This window comes from Manacus candei, unplaced genomic scaffold (assembly GCF_025592945.1).
Source record: "Manacus candei isolate 608988 ecotype Guabito, Panama unplaced genomic scaffold, ASM2559294v1 h1tg000086l, whole genome shotgun sequence".
Classification (NCBI taxonomy): domain Eukaryota; kingdom Metazoa; phylum Chordata; class Aves; order Passeriformes; family Pipridae; genus Manacus; species Manacus candei.
The window spans coordinates 7,632,434-7,646,226 of NW_026138134.1; the positions used below are offsets into that span (position 1 = coordinate 7,632,434).

General features: G+C 54.2%; 1 protein-coding gene across 3 annotated transcripts in view; it reads left to right on the top strand.

Moving 5' to 3' along the window:
• BCL9L (BCL9 like) overlaps positions 1 to 13,793 on the top strand; it is a 62,705-nt gene that overhangs the window by 43,570 nt on the left and 5,342 nt on the right. For 2 of the 3 annotated variants that reach the window (XM_051812335.1, XM_051812337.1), the window contains exons 2-7: positions 5,756 to 6,119; positions 7,722 to 7,844; positions 8,735 to 8,945; positions 9,689 to 9,773; positions 10,163 to 12,539; positions 12,972 to 13,232. In XM_051812335.1, coding sequence (XP_051668295.1) covers positions 5,819 to 6,119; positions 7,722 to 7,844; positions 8,735 to 8,945; positions 9,689 to 9,773; positions 10,163 to 12,539; positions 12,972 to 13,232 — 3,358 coding nt within the window. In that variant the 5' untranslated portion in view covers positions 5,756 to 5,818. The remainder of the gene's footprint in view (positions 1 to 5,755; positions 6,120 to 7,721; positions 7,845 to 8,734; positions 8,946 to 9,688; positions 9,774 to 10,162; positions 12,540 to 12,971; positions 13,233 to 13,793) is intronic. The other variant, XM_051812336.1, reaches the window with a different exon arrangement.

Consider the following 13,793-nt stretch of genomic DNA (forward strand, 5'->3'; position numbering starts at 1 on the left):
AGCCAGGCTCTGGCTGGGGCTGCAGTAAGGAGGGGAGGAGTGGGAGAAGCTGTTGAACTGGGGATAAGGAAGGGCTAGGAAAAGATCTTCTAACACCGATGGGCTAAAGCTATGACAGGAGGAACGTAGTAGGGTGCCGGACAGAAAGCAAATGGCATTCCCAATTCACCTCACTGTCTCTGAGCCTCAGCTTCCACCCATGTTACGTGGGATGTCTGTCCCTAGGTGGTAGGGAACGTGAATCTGAGGTTTTGTCCTACTAAAGACCTTTGAGACATGTGGCCAAGCAGCCCCACAGAAATGCATCATTCCTGAGACAGCTCCAAATGGCAGGAGATCAGCAGGGCCTGCCAAAATGACTCTGAAAACTGCTAGGATTCAACAGAACATTAGATTCTCTCTGCAGGTCTTTTAGAACCCTCCCATACACCTGGCAAGGGTACCACCTTATCTGCTATTTAAAATGGCGTGAGAAGGATCCAAGAAATGAACAGAAGTGAGAATGGGCTTCTCCAGGCTATCAGTCTGATGTATAAGAGCAAGACAATTTCATGACATTTTGAAAACATGTTGGCAGAGCCTTGCCCAGTGGAACTCCCTGCCTTCCAATGTCTCTAAGTCCAGCTGGCCAAAGCAAAGGTCACATGAGAACACCTTTAGCAGTAGCAGCCTGGTTTAAGGCTGTTCTCATCGGGGATGAACACACTCAGGCAAATGTTCTGTACTGGGCTCCAGGAGACGATCCTGCAGTCATTGGTCACTAAACAGTGTGAGATCTTGGAGCTGGTTGGGCTCGAGTGGGTTTCAGGCTCATCTGGCTGTTCAAGCCCATTGCTGCCTCTTGGCTGGAGCTGGCTGGCTGACAGCAGTGCTGTTTTGCTACTGGTTTTGAGGGTTTTGTTTCTCACTGGAGCAGACTCAAAACCTCTTGAATGGTCTTGCGAAAAGGATTGTTTTGGAACAACCATTTTTGCATGAAAAAGGTCAAGTTTCTGATTCTGGTCTTCTCTCAAAATCGGAAATGATCCAAGGGTCTCAGACTTCAGAAATCTTGCTTCTAGAAAGTTTGTGGTAGTCTTCCCCTCCACAAAATACGCTGATTTTACTGACATAGTATGGTTTTCTTTTTAAGGTGTTCAACCCTTCTGCTCTTAACCCTGGGAGGACTGGTGTGGGTCTTGTGCCCGCTATCTCATCCAGACTTGGAGTGAGTTGTATTTCAGGAGGGGTCAGTGGGTTTTTGGGGTCTCTCCTGGTGTTCTCTGCCTAATGCCTTTCTTCAAGAAGCTCTTGAGCTTGCTTAGGACCCCTCATTGCCAAAGCCAAGGTATTCAACGTGAGTTTGTGGTGGTGTCCACAGGTTTTGGATTGGGCTTGTCCAAGATTGCAGCTTGTGGTTGGAGGATTTTTGTGGTTGTTTATCAGCATAGGTGATGTGCTTAGAGGGTGTTTGCAGTGGCAACCAGGTCTTGTTACTTCCTGGACAGGCTGACAGAGAGGAGTTGGGCAACTTTCTGTGCATTGCATCACCTTGTCATGACCTGTCTTGTATGTTGGGTGTTGGTGAGCCAGGCACATTGGGTTGTTGGGCACGCACAGCTCAGGAGGCTGGGGCTCTGGTGTCTGCCCTGTATGCATAACCTGGTAGTCATCTGGGTTTCACAAGAGCTCTTCCCAGCATCCAATAGGAGGGAGATGTGGTGAAGAGCCTTCCTTTTTGACTCCATTTTCCTGGCTTCCTCTCTCACCCTTTCTTCCAAGAGGGATAGCACAGCAGCAATGCCAGCCAGCTCCCAGCTGTGGAAGCTGCAGGGCTGGCAGCAGGCTCAGGCTCTGCATTCTTTGCGGCAGTGTTGGGAATCTGTGTTATCAGAGGGAGCAGGAGCATGATTCACCAGAAAGTCCTCTGGGGAGGCAGTGGGGTTTCAGGTTTCTTGAACTATCAGCTAGCAATTCCCGGACTGTGAATATGTCAGCTCAGTCTCTCCTGCCTGGAGCTTCTTCCTGTTCTCCCTCTGCTGCTGTTCAGACCGTACTGACAGAGGTTTACTGAAAGCAGTTTTTGTTGTTTTGGTTCGAGGTTTCTTGTCTGCTAAGGTCCCAGTCTTTGATTTAAAGCTGAGGCTTTTCAGATGTACCAGGCGCAAACACTCTCTGCATTTAGATGTAGCCCTTCATTCAACAGATACTTACTGTACCTTGTAAGCCTCCCTCCCTGCATGAGGTAGGCTGGGTTATCTCCCTGTGTAATGATGGGGGAATCAAGGCACCCAGAAACAAGACATCCTGCTCAGGGTCACGAGTGGAATTGGTGGCAGCCGGGAGCAGAACCCAAGAGTCTCAGCTCCTTGCTTTAACCACTGGGAATTAAGTTTGCTATTGTCTTTAAAACTACTGGGCTGGAATGGGTGTGTTGCTAAACTGCAGAGGAAGACAGATTTCTGTGCAATCTTCTTTTTGTCATGTTCTTTTCAAGATGTTTTGGATTGTTTGTCTCCTGGTGTCAGTGTATCTACTTTCTAAGTAATTATCTTCTGTGGCCCAGATGTGTGGCATGCCTGCTGAAATCTAGTTTAAATCTAGTGTGGAAGGGGTATGTGGAAGGAGCTTACAGCAATCGAGATGCCTATCATCATGCTGCAGTCAGACAGATGAGAGGCTGGGGTGGATCCCCACTATGCATCTGCAACAGATCCAACTGTTGCTGCTCCCAAAAGCAGAGCAGAATCCGCAGGCAGCTGCTTCTGGCATTTGTCCCACTAGGAATTGTGAGAAGAGTGTGGTCCCTTTGAGTGGAGACTAGAAGAGAAGGGCTTTCCAAGGTTTAGCCAGGGCCCTCTGTCAGCCCAGGGTGGCTTTCCATCCTGCCTCAGGCAAGATTTTGAATGTCTTCCCTGGAGCACCAGGCTAGTCCAAAATGAAGGAAGAAGATAAATGTCCCAAAAATGTAATGTTCTGGAGGAACCTCCCAGCCAGTGAGGCTCATCCATGCTGCAGGCAGCACCTGAAGGTTTCATCCTGGTGGCTGCCAGGTCCTCCGTGATCGAGATGTGTGTGTTCCCTGCAGTGTCATTTGAGAACCAGAGGGACAGGGGGTGCATCTCTGGACTCTGCAGGCCTGGGCTTTGCAGGGCCCTGGGCTTCTTTCTCTCTGCTCATGCTATGCCGTACTAGGGTTGTGCTGCAGTGCTGCTGAGCACTCACATTTTCGGTGAAGCACTTTGGGATCTGTTTCAAACACGATATTGTACCCGTGCAGATTTGCCATAGGCAGATCTGGATCTCCCAGCCTACCATCGAAAAGGAGCACTTCCTCAGCGGGTTTAGTGGCACCGTTGAGTCAGTGGGTTTGTGACCCTCGGGACTGTGGTGCAGCGTGTTGCAGGGATTGCGAGTGCGGCACGGGGGGGGGGGCTCTGGGCCACCAGTAGCGGGAGTTTGCTGCAGGGCTTGCTTTCTGGAATGCTGTCTGGCAGCAGCCTCTTCCAGCGGGGCTGAAGGCTCCCTGCGGCTGGCCAGCCAGTGGCTGCGGGCAGCGTGTGTGCTTAACGCTGCAGCTTGTGCCATATGGACCTTCTCCTCCTCCCCGCTTGCCCTCTCCATGTCTCCTTCCCTCCTCGGCTCCCCTCCCCCTGCGAGCGGTTTGACAGAGCAATTGGGCAGGCACTGGGACGGCAGCTCTGACATAAATCTCTCCTGGTGTGGAATGAGGGGTATAAATATCCAGAGAGTGATGTGATCTTTCCAGCTGCTATTAATAGGTCCCTAGAGAACAAGAGCGAGCAAGCGAGACTGGCTGACACTTAAAGGGCTAGCAACTCCCTTATGTGCTGTGAAAATTAATCAGTGCTGTGGCTCACCATCTTCCTCCAGGCTAGAGCAGAGCCCTTGTCGAGGTGCGTGGGGAGGAGGCGGAGGAAAAGGAGGAGGGAGTGACTCGCTAGTTAGGAAGTGGTGATAGGCCAAGCTGTGCACGAAGGATCCCACTAACTAAGGAGGAATGCCTGGGCGGGCTGTGCCTCAGCGCTGGTTGCTGTTTGCGCAACGTGCCAGCAGCCCCCGGCTCAGCTCGCAGGGAGGCAGGTGCTGAGAAGACCCTTTTTCAGGCAGAGAACTCGCTGGTGGTGGATGGCAAGCTGCAGCCTGCGCCTTGTGGCGATTGCAGCCTTTCAGGGATTACGGGTTTGCCAAGTGTGCTTCCCTCTTTGCTTGCATTGCAAGGGTGCGGTGGTTTGCCCTGGCAGAGTGAGCACTTGGCTTTTGCTGATGGTGTCTCCAGGCTTGCCTTTGGCAAGCCAGGAGCAGCGTGCTGAGCTCTCGCGGTGCTATTTAGAGATGTGGGGTTTGGTCTGGAGCCGGTGCTTCCTGTCCCTGGGTGGCAGAAGAAATCTGTGCGCAGCATCTGGCCTGCATGGTCCAGATGGGAGGAGCAGACCCTGGGCCCAGTAACACCCTTTCCTGTGTGCTGGGAAATTTCTCTGCCTGTGCACAGGAAAGGTTCTTGAGTGCACTGTGGGGGTGTCATGCAAAGCATATAGCGGATGTGAGCAAACAGAGAGCAATACCTCAGCTTCCATGAACACGTGGTTTACTCTCCCTCCCTCCTAGTTCCCAGGAAGTAAAAAAGACTGTGACAGGGTTAGGATTAGGGTGCAGTTACCAGAGTTGTGTGTTAAACCAAGGGTTGGTAGTGGCCTTCCAGAATACATGATGTGATGTGGAGCCACATCCCAGTCATCTCTAATGCCTGTGCAGAGCTCCAAGGGGAATATTCCTAGTGCAAGCCCAAGAGACTCTGCCAAGGCAGCTAGATCCTGCAAGGAGGGCTGTTGCAGTATTGCTTATCTGCATGCATGTCCCCCAGCCCAGAAGCTTCCGTGCTCTGCCCTAACATCCTCTTCTCTGCCAGGCTCTGCTTCAGCCTGCAGGGCTATTCAGAAAGCTGGTCTGGGTCTGGAGCAGGAGAGCCTCACCCTGCTATCCCGGCAGGCCTGTGGCACATTGCATCATCCTGCTGGGCTGGAAGTTCCCGCTGAAGTGGACGTTCCGTCACCCAGGGCCTTGGAGAAGGAGCTGGAATGGTCCCTCAGGCCCCTGGGAGAGGCAGGGATACCTCTTGTCTGATGAGTGCCTGCACACCCTGGCTCTGCCCTTGCCTTGCAGCCCACTGCCACCTTCTCAGTTGCCTTAACCTCCTTCATCCCCTGCTCCATCCCAGTTTTCTTTTTATAGGCTTGCTTCAAGACCATTTTCTGTCTGCTCTGTTGTGTCCTTTGTGTTTTGCAAGGCAGAGGAAATTTATTTAGCAGCAGAAGGGGTCTGTGAAACCAGTAGGGTACTAGATTTCTGTTCAGGGTCACAAAGTTGTCTGAGCTCTGGGAACATGTGCAAATTAGCTGCGAGGATCCTTCACTCGCTAAAGGGCCAGGTTGGCATGGAGCACCCATTTTTCATCGTGACCTTGGAAATGAGGGCTCTTGTGTCCATGCCTGTGCCTTGAAATGCTGGCAAATCTGCCATGCCTGATGGGAGTTTACAACTAGTCAGCATGTCTCTAACTGTGGAGCAGGATCCATTGCTCAAAGGGGCCAGTGCTCGTTCCTGACATGAGAAGCTCTGGGTTGTGCCTTGCCATGGGCTTTGTCTGGCCCTGCAACCAAGCAGCAGCCCCAGGGCCCTGATCCTGGGCTGTGCCCCCAGCAACTGCACCTGTGTGAGGGGCACCGTGGTGACTCACTGCCCTTTTCTCTTGCAGGTTTCTGACCGAAGGGCCTGGGAGCTCCCTCCACTGGTGCTGTGGGAAGCTTTAGCCAAGCCAATGCACCCTGACAACAAACTGCCCAGCCATGGCAAGGCAGGCAGCAGCGGTGCCCTGGCCCAGCACCACAATGTGAGCCAAGCACCCACGTGTAACCTGGGCTCAAAGGGTGTGGGGGCAGGCAGCCATGGCAGTAAGGCCACTCAGATCTCCCCTGGCAACTCTGGACTGAAAAACAGCCAGAACACTGTCCCAAACTTCAGCTCCTTGAAGGGCAAGGTGAAACGGGAGCGAAGCATCTCAGTGGACTCTGGAGAACAGCGAGAAGTCAGCACCCCATCACAGGACACAGAATCAAAAGGTAACACTCTCCTAAACCTTTCCTCAGCATGTTGTCCCCTCAGTTGCTCCAGGCATCCTGGCAGGACTTGGGATGGGAACATTTTGAGTTTCTGTGCTCTCTTCTGTCCATGTCCTGGCTGCCTGTGTGACTTTGCATCACTGTTTGTCACATTCACAGTTTTGGGACCAGAGTAGCTGAGCATTCATTAGCTTTGCATTTCACTCCCTAAACTCTTTATTATACCCAGAATCTTGGACTGATTTTCACGGGCTATTGAGGCCAGCTAAGCAACAGTGTGGTTCACTGAAACTGCCCCTGCTTTGCAATGTGCAGACTTTCAACTTGAGACTCAGTTGTTTTCTGTCTCCTTGCTGTTGGCAGAGAGCTGCCTTTGTGGTGTTCTTGCAGCTGCCCAACAACTCGGTCATGGTTAGCAAGGAGGTGCTGTGAGGGTCACTGTCTGAACAGTTCTGTGGTTTTGTCAGCGATGGATGACTCTTGTGTTACAGCATGTGGCTTCTGGAAAAGGGCTGAGTCAGTGCTTCTAAACTCTTTGGCTTTCCTGTCCTTGCCAACCTTCCCCATAGCCTCTTGCATTCCACCAAGCTCTGTGCTCAATGGCTCCATGGGACGCTTGAGCATCTCATGGGTGGTGGGAGGAGAAATCCCAGTGGTGCCCTTGGTTCCAACGGAGACTCAAACCCAGTCCCCAGGCGCAGAACTGCTGTTATGGCTTGTGTCCCTAAGCATTTGCTTTCACAGCCAGAGCTGTGTTGCCTGACTGGCTTAGGCCAGAGCCATGCCTTGGTAGAATGAGTAGACAGTACCTGGAGTTGCAGGGGTAAGTGTACACCACTGATCAAAAGCATTTGTAGCTTTATCCAAGAACTGTCTTGTAGCCCACACTTCCACAAGAAAATTATTTAAATGACTTGGTCAGAAATGCTCGAATCTCTTATGTTCGTAATGCACTGATAGATCATGTGAATATGGCCTGGAAACCACTAGATGATGTAAAAAAAGGAGGGCAAAAAATTAGTTAAAGCATGGGTCTGGTTGCTGTCCCTGAGTCCCCTCAGTGCCTTTAAGGCAAGCTACTTCCTCTCTGAGCTGCATCAGTCCCATCTGAGAAATGGAGGGAGCACATGAGTTTACAGAGGGCATGAAGGCCCCTGCCCGATTGATATCAGCAAAGGGCAGAGTCTGTCTCTTGTTCCTACAAAGGATGCGAACGCACTATTCCATTCTGTATTCAGGTTTTGATTGCTAAATCACAGACCCTTTAAATTTATGGTTAATGCCCAAAGCTCTCCTATTTTGAACAGCAGGTGGACACGTCCTGTGTTCGCAGACTCCTTTCAGGCAGTAAGAAATACACCTCATTCTGAAACTCTGGCTCTCACACTGGAGTCCCACTAGATCTGGCTGCAAAGACAAGAAGCCCAGACTGATCAGATGCTTCAGGTTCTTAAGCAGCACTGGGCAGATGTTGGTGTAAGGCTTCTTGCCCAGTGCATCCCTGTTGGGTCAGCACTGCCAGCATGCAACTGGGCAGGACCCCAGTCTTCCCAGTCCCTGCCAGGTCTCCTCAGCACCTCTGATGGCTCTGTCGCTTTGCAGGTGAGGTGGCTCCCCGTAGCAAGCGACGGTGCGTGCTGGAAAGGAAACAGCCATACAGCGGCGATGAGTGGTGCTCTGGGCCAGACAGCGAAGAAGACGACAAGCCCATCAGCAATGCACACAGTGAGTGACTGCCTCCTTACCAGCTCACAAGCTTGAGTAAAGCTAGATCCTTCCTGCAGCTCAGCAGGGCTGGTGACACTGGCACCTTTTTACCTGTGTGTGCTCACTTAGCCGGGTGTGTGGTGAGGAGGGGGGGGCATTGCAGTTGGTGCTCCTTGCGCTGTGAGAATTTTTTTTTTGCCATGTAGTGAGATGTGGAACCTCACTTTGTGAAGCATCTTTGTGAAGATGCTACTGAGATGCTGGAGGAAAAGGCATTGAGGTTGAATGTCCCTGCTGTATGTTGCTCTGGCCACACTATCAGCAGAATTACCATCTTGAAAGTGTGCCCAGCTTAACTCTGGTCGGGCATGCCCACCCTGGTCAGAGTGGCAGCCAGGAGATGCCCATGTCCTCTGATGGAGAACATGAATGTGTAGGAAAGCAAGGAGAGCTGCCAGCGCACTGTCACCATCCTCTCCATAATGTTCCCTTGTGCTTCTCAGCACACTCCACAGCCCGTGTGGGAAGGGAAAGTTCCACTTCCCTTGTCACAGCCTGCTCCCAGGTCTGCGTGGCGGGAGTGGGCCACGGTGGGGCTGCCCGGGGGCAGGGGCTGGAAGTGTCCCCGCACCAGGTTCCCAGCCACGTCTCCTGTGTAGATGCTGCAGTGGCAGGGTCGGGCTGCAGGAGCGGCTGCGGTGGGGAGAGGCAGCTGGAGGGGAGCAGGGAGCCAGTTGCGTTGAGGGGCGAAGGGAGAGGAAGGCAGGGCATGCCCCTGGTAATTGCAATGCTTATTAATATTAATCGCGGGTCTCCTGCGAGAGCGGCTGGCGATGGACGGGCGGGCCGGGGCCGCCCCCTGCCGGCGGCTCGTCCCGGCGCTCCCGCGCTCTCCTCTGCTCCCGCAGGCTGTAATGTAGCAGATCCTGCGATGTCCACGGCCCCACAGCTTGGCCCAGGGTCCAACCCGCTGCCGAACCTGAGCGAGAGCAGCGCTTCCGGCGTGCCCCATGGTGCTGCCCCCGGCTTGCGGTCAGAGGCTGTGGGAGGCGGAGGCGGCGGAGCAGGGAAGCAGCCGTCACAGTTCGTTTACGTCTTTACAACGCACCTTGCTAACACGTAAGTGGTAAACTCCGTCCGTCCCGGCAGGCCTTGTCACACCTGTCCGCTGCACACGGCAGTGGAGTGCAGAAGAGCTGGAGAGACCTGTGTCTCTCTGATTGCACAGAGTGGGAACCCCCTGAGGTTCATGAGGTTTACTGGCAGCCACCACGGGTGGGCGAACTTGGACTTAGATGCCCACTTCCTCCTGGCGATGCCTGGCGCTGCACTCTGCTGTAGAGCACATCTAGTCAGCATCCAACGAATGATTCACCCAAAGCAGTGCAGGCTGCTGGGCTGATTCAGAAGTATCTGAGGGGTGGGTGTCTCTGGGAGTGTCTGGGTGTTCTCCACACAATTCCTCCCTTCTGTCCTGCATTGTCTCAGCCACAGGGTCATAGTAGTGTAGTTAGTTTAGTCTGTTTAACTTAGTCTGTTTAGTTTTAGAGCTCTGCTGTACCACAGGTCTGGTGCGGAAGATCCCAGAGCGTCTGGGTGACAGCCACCTTAGGGCAGCAGGCAGAAGGCAAAGCCTGTCACAGGACATGGGAAGAGGGAAACTTCAGGGCAAGTGATCCTCAGTTGGAGATCCTCAGGGGACATGTGCAGGACAGGTGGGAAGGCTCTGAGAACATTCACTCTTCTCAGTGACCTCCAGAGATTTCCCTCTTTCTGCAGGACTGAAGAGCGGAGGTGGCAGCTGGGGATGGGTAGGATGGGGCACAGTGCCTGTTCTCAAGCGATTTGTGCTCTCTCCCCAGAGCTGCAGAAGCTGTCCTGCAGGGCCGAGCTGACTCCATTCTGGCCTACCATCAGCAGAATGTCCCGCGGGCAAAGCTAGACCAGGTATACCAGCTATGAACCAAATGCTCCAGTTGGCATGTGCTGCCAACTGCTACCCTTCCCCAGCCCCTGGCTCAGTTGTGAAAGAAGGGGTTGCCAGAATGCCCTTTCAGTGGCGCGGGATGCTTTGCTGTGGAAACTCTTTGGCACAACCCTTGCTGTTGTCATCTGTGAAAAGTTTGGGATGGGGCATGGCCTGTGGCCCCACAGCCATGCCCACAGCTTGTGCATTCCCAGGGCATGTAGTAGGGCCTACATCTTTCCTGTAAGGAATGAAGATGAACTGCCATTAGGCAACTTTTCGGGACAGAGAGGTCTCCTGCAGGGTGCAGGGAAGAATACCTCTCTAGGGTTTTTTTACTTCTTAAGTTTCTTCCCCTTTTCTCTGCTAGGCACCTGCTCCTAAAGTGCTGGGGGTTGCTGAGCCACTTCCGATTAACCCTCCTGCTGCCAACACTCCACAGTCCCAGCCACCAGCCCCTCAAGCAAGTCAACCACAGCCGCAGCCTCCCCCACCGCAGCCTCCACCCCCCACACCTCAGACCATCAGTCAAACACCTTTGCCTGCACCTCAGGAAGGGACAAGTGAAGATGTCCGGAGAGATCTGACTCCCAGCTCTTTGGGGAACAACAGCAGCAGCAACCAGCCTGGAAACAACCACCCAAATACACCCACCGCGTCTGCCAGCGCCATGCAGCCTGGGCAAGTGGACTCCTCTGCCGCCCCCAGCTCTAGCCTTCTCGGAGAGGGTCCGGGTCCAGGGATGCCAGGGCAGGCAGGCCTGGGCCCCAGGAATGCCATGAACTCGGAAGGGCTCTCAAAGGAGCAGCTGGAGCACCGAGAGCGCTCTCTGCAGACCTTGCGGGACATTGAGCGTCTGCTGCTGCGCAGTGGGGAGGCCGAGCCCTTCCTCAAGTCCAGCCAAAATGTGGGTGAGGGTGGCACTGCCCCTCAGCCACAGGCTACCCCTGCCCAGCCCCCTGCACCCTCTGCCAGCATGAAGAAGTATGAAGAGCCTCTGCAGTCCATGATATCCCAGACTCAGAGCCTTGGTGGGCCCAGCCTAGAACACGAGGTGCCGCACCACCCCGGAGCTGACATGGGGCAGCAGATGAACATGATGATGCAGCGGCTGAACCAGGACAGCCTGACACCGGAGCAAGTGGCCTGGAGGAAGCTGCAGGAAGAGTACTATGAGGAAAAGCGACGGAAAGAGGAGCAGATCAGCATCCACGGCCGACCCATGCAGGAGATCATGATCCCACAGTCGATGGGGAGCATGATGATGCGAGGGCCCCCACCACCCTACCATAGCAAGCCTGGGGAGCCGTGGCCGCCGGGGATGGGCAGCCAGCTACGGGGACCCATAGATGTGCAGGACCCTATGCAGCTGCGGGGAGGGCCACCCTTTCCTGGGCCACGGTTTCCTGGGAATCAAATGCAGAGAGTCTCTGGCTTTGGAGGGATGCAGAACATGCCCTTGGATGCTCTTGGGCCCATGAATGCCATGCAGAGACCAGTCAGGCCTGGCATGGGATGGAGCGATGATATGTCTCCTATGGGAGGCCCCGGGAACTTTCCGCAGGGCACCCTGCCCTACCCATCAGGGCAAGGGGACCCAGAAAGGTTTATGAATCCCCGTGCCAGGGAGGAGATTCTACGGCATCAACTCATGGAAAAACGCCCAGTGGCAATGCAGAGGCCCATGGGAATATCTGGCAACTCCATGAGCCAGAGCATGGAAATGGAGAGGATGATGCAGGCTCACAGGCAGATGGATCCATCCATGTTTGCTGGCCAGATAACGGGGGAGAGCCTGAGCAGTGCCCCAATGGGAATGGATTTTGCAGGCACTCGGGGGATGCTGAGCCCCCCTATGAGTCAGTCAGGCCTTCGGGACATGGATGCACCCGTGGGCCCTGGCAACCTCAACATGAACATGAATGTCAACATGAACATGAACATGAACCTCAATGTCCAGATGACCCCACAGCAGCAGATGATGATGTCGCAGAAGATGAGGGGCCCCGAGATGATGACCCACCAGGGCATGAGCCCTGAGGAGCTGGCCAGGGCGAGGGCTCAGAATGGCAGTGGTAGTGCAATGCTAACGGGGCCCCAGAAAATGATGATTCCCTCCCAGTTCCCCAGCCAAGGGCAGCAAGGCTTCTCAAGCGGGCAAGGACCTTATCCCAACATGCCCCAGGAGATGGGCAGTGGCTCGGACATATTCAACCCTGAGCAGGGCACCATGCCCGTTGGGAGCATCAGTGGCACCACCAGGCTCAGCCACATCCCTCTGCCTCCAGCTTCCAATCCCACTCCCACACCAGGGGGAAACCTAGCCAACATGCACCCAGCACCTTCTCGAGGGCTTGGCCGCCGGCCCTCTGACCTCACCATCAACATCAGCCAGATGAATTCCCCCAGCATGGGCCACCTCAAGTCTCCCACCCTTAGCCAGGTGCACTCGCCGCTGGTCACCTCCCCGTCTGCCAACCTCAAGTCCCCACAGACACCCTCACAGATGGTCAGCATGCCACCTTCAAACCAGTCAGGGCCCCTCAAGTCCCCCCAGGTGATGAGCTCCTCTCTCAATGTGCGGTCTCCAACCGGCTCACCAAGCCGCCTGAAGTCCCCTTCTATGGCTGTTCCTTCCCCTGGTTGGGTGCCATCTCCCAAAGCCACCATGCCCAGCCCAGGAGTCAACCAGAGCAAGCAGACTCTCAGCATGAACTCATCTGCCTCCATGGGAGCACTGGATCAGGGTATGCTGGGTGTCTTGCATGCGAGTGCATGTCTGTGCTTGGTGAGTGTGCGGACAGTGTTTCTCTCCAGCCTGTGAGCTCTCGCAGGAGCAAGAAGAAACAGAGATGCCTGTGTGTGGCATCTCATGGAGCAAGTTTATTTCCCAGGAGTCCAAACAGGGCCTTTTCAGGTAGATGAGAGGGTGGGCAGAGCAGCTTTTACTGCTTACGCTCTGTGATAAGGCAGCAAAAGCTGTGTCTGTGCTGGGCAGTCAGGAGCAGGTTGAAGTGGAAGTCCATCACTGCTCTGGAGCAGGGTCTCTGCATACTGGGCTGGGCCAGCTCTGTGTTTTGCAAACTCCTTTGGTCACTGCCATTGGAAGGAGGGAACAGGGTTGCTCTCTGATAGTAGGTGTGTGGACAGTACTAAGCTGGTCTCTCTCTTGCTTGCAGGTTCTCTCCCTTCTGGGCCTCGGAGCAGCTCTTCCGCGCCAGCCAGTAACACCTCTAGCACCATAAATCCCAACATGCCTTTTACTTCCTCTCCAGATCCATCCCCCTCTCAGAACCCACTCTCACTGATGATGTCCCAGATGTCCAAGTATGCCATGCCCAGCTCCACACCACTTTACCACAATGCCATCAAAACCATCGCCACCTCTGACGACGAGCTGCTGCCGGACAGGCCTATGCTCCCTCCTGGAAGTATGTCAGGTACATACTACTGGAGCTGGGCTTGCAAGAGGTCACGCCGTCTCATGGCTGCCAGTGAGCCTGAGGCAGCAGGTGGAGGAGGCATTAGAAACTCTCTTCTCCCCCTGTCTGCCATGTCAAATAGCTTAAATTCACCCTCATTGGTAATAGTTTGTGCATTTCTTTGCCCTGTGCTGAGGCTGCCCATCAGCTTTTGGCTTGGGTGTGCTCTCTGGAAGTACATGAGCGAGTCTGGCTTGAGACATCCTTATTCTGTGAGCTCTGGAATTTTTTAGACCTACCTTTACCTTGTGCAGAGGCATCAGCCCTGAATTTTCATGGCTCCTGGAGTTTTCTCAGGCTCAGGACTTGCAGACAGAGGTCTGCTGCTTAGAGCCCTTGCGTTTCTGTGTGACAGGACAGGCATGCTCTGAACAGGGCTTGGGAGTCTGGTGTTTTGAGTGCAGCCCAGGTGCCTGCATGAGGCAACCTGTGTTGTAGGTAGCATAGCTGTGATTTCAGTAGGCCAGATACGCTTCACTAGCCGGTGGCACTGGTGAGGACAGCTAGGCAAATGAGTGT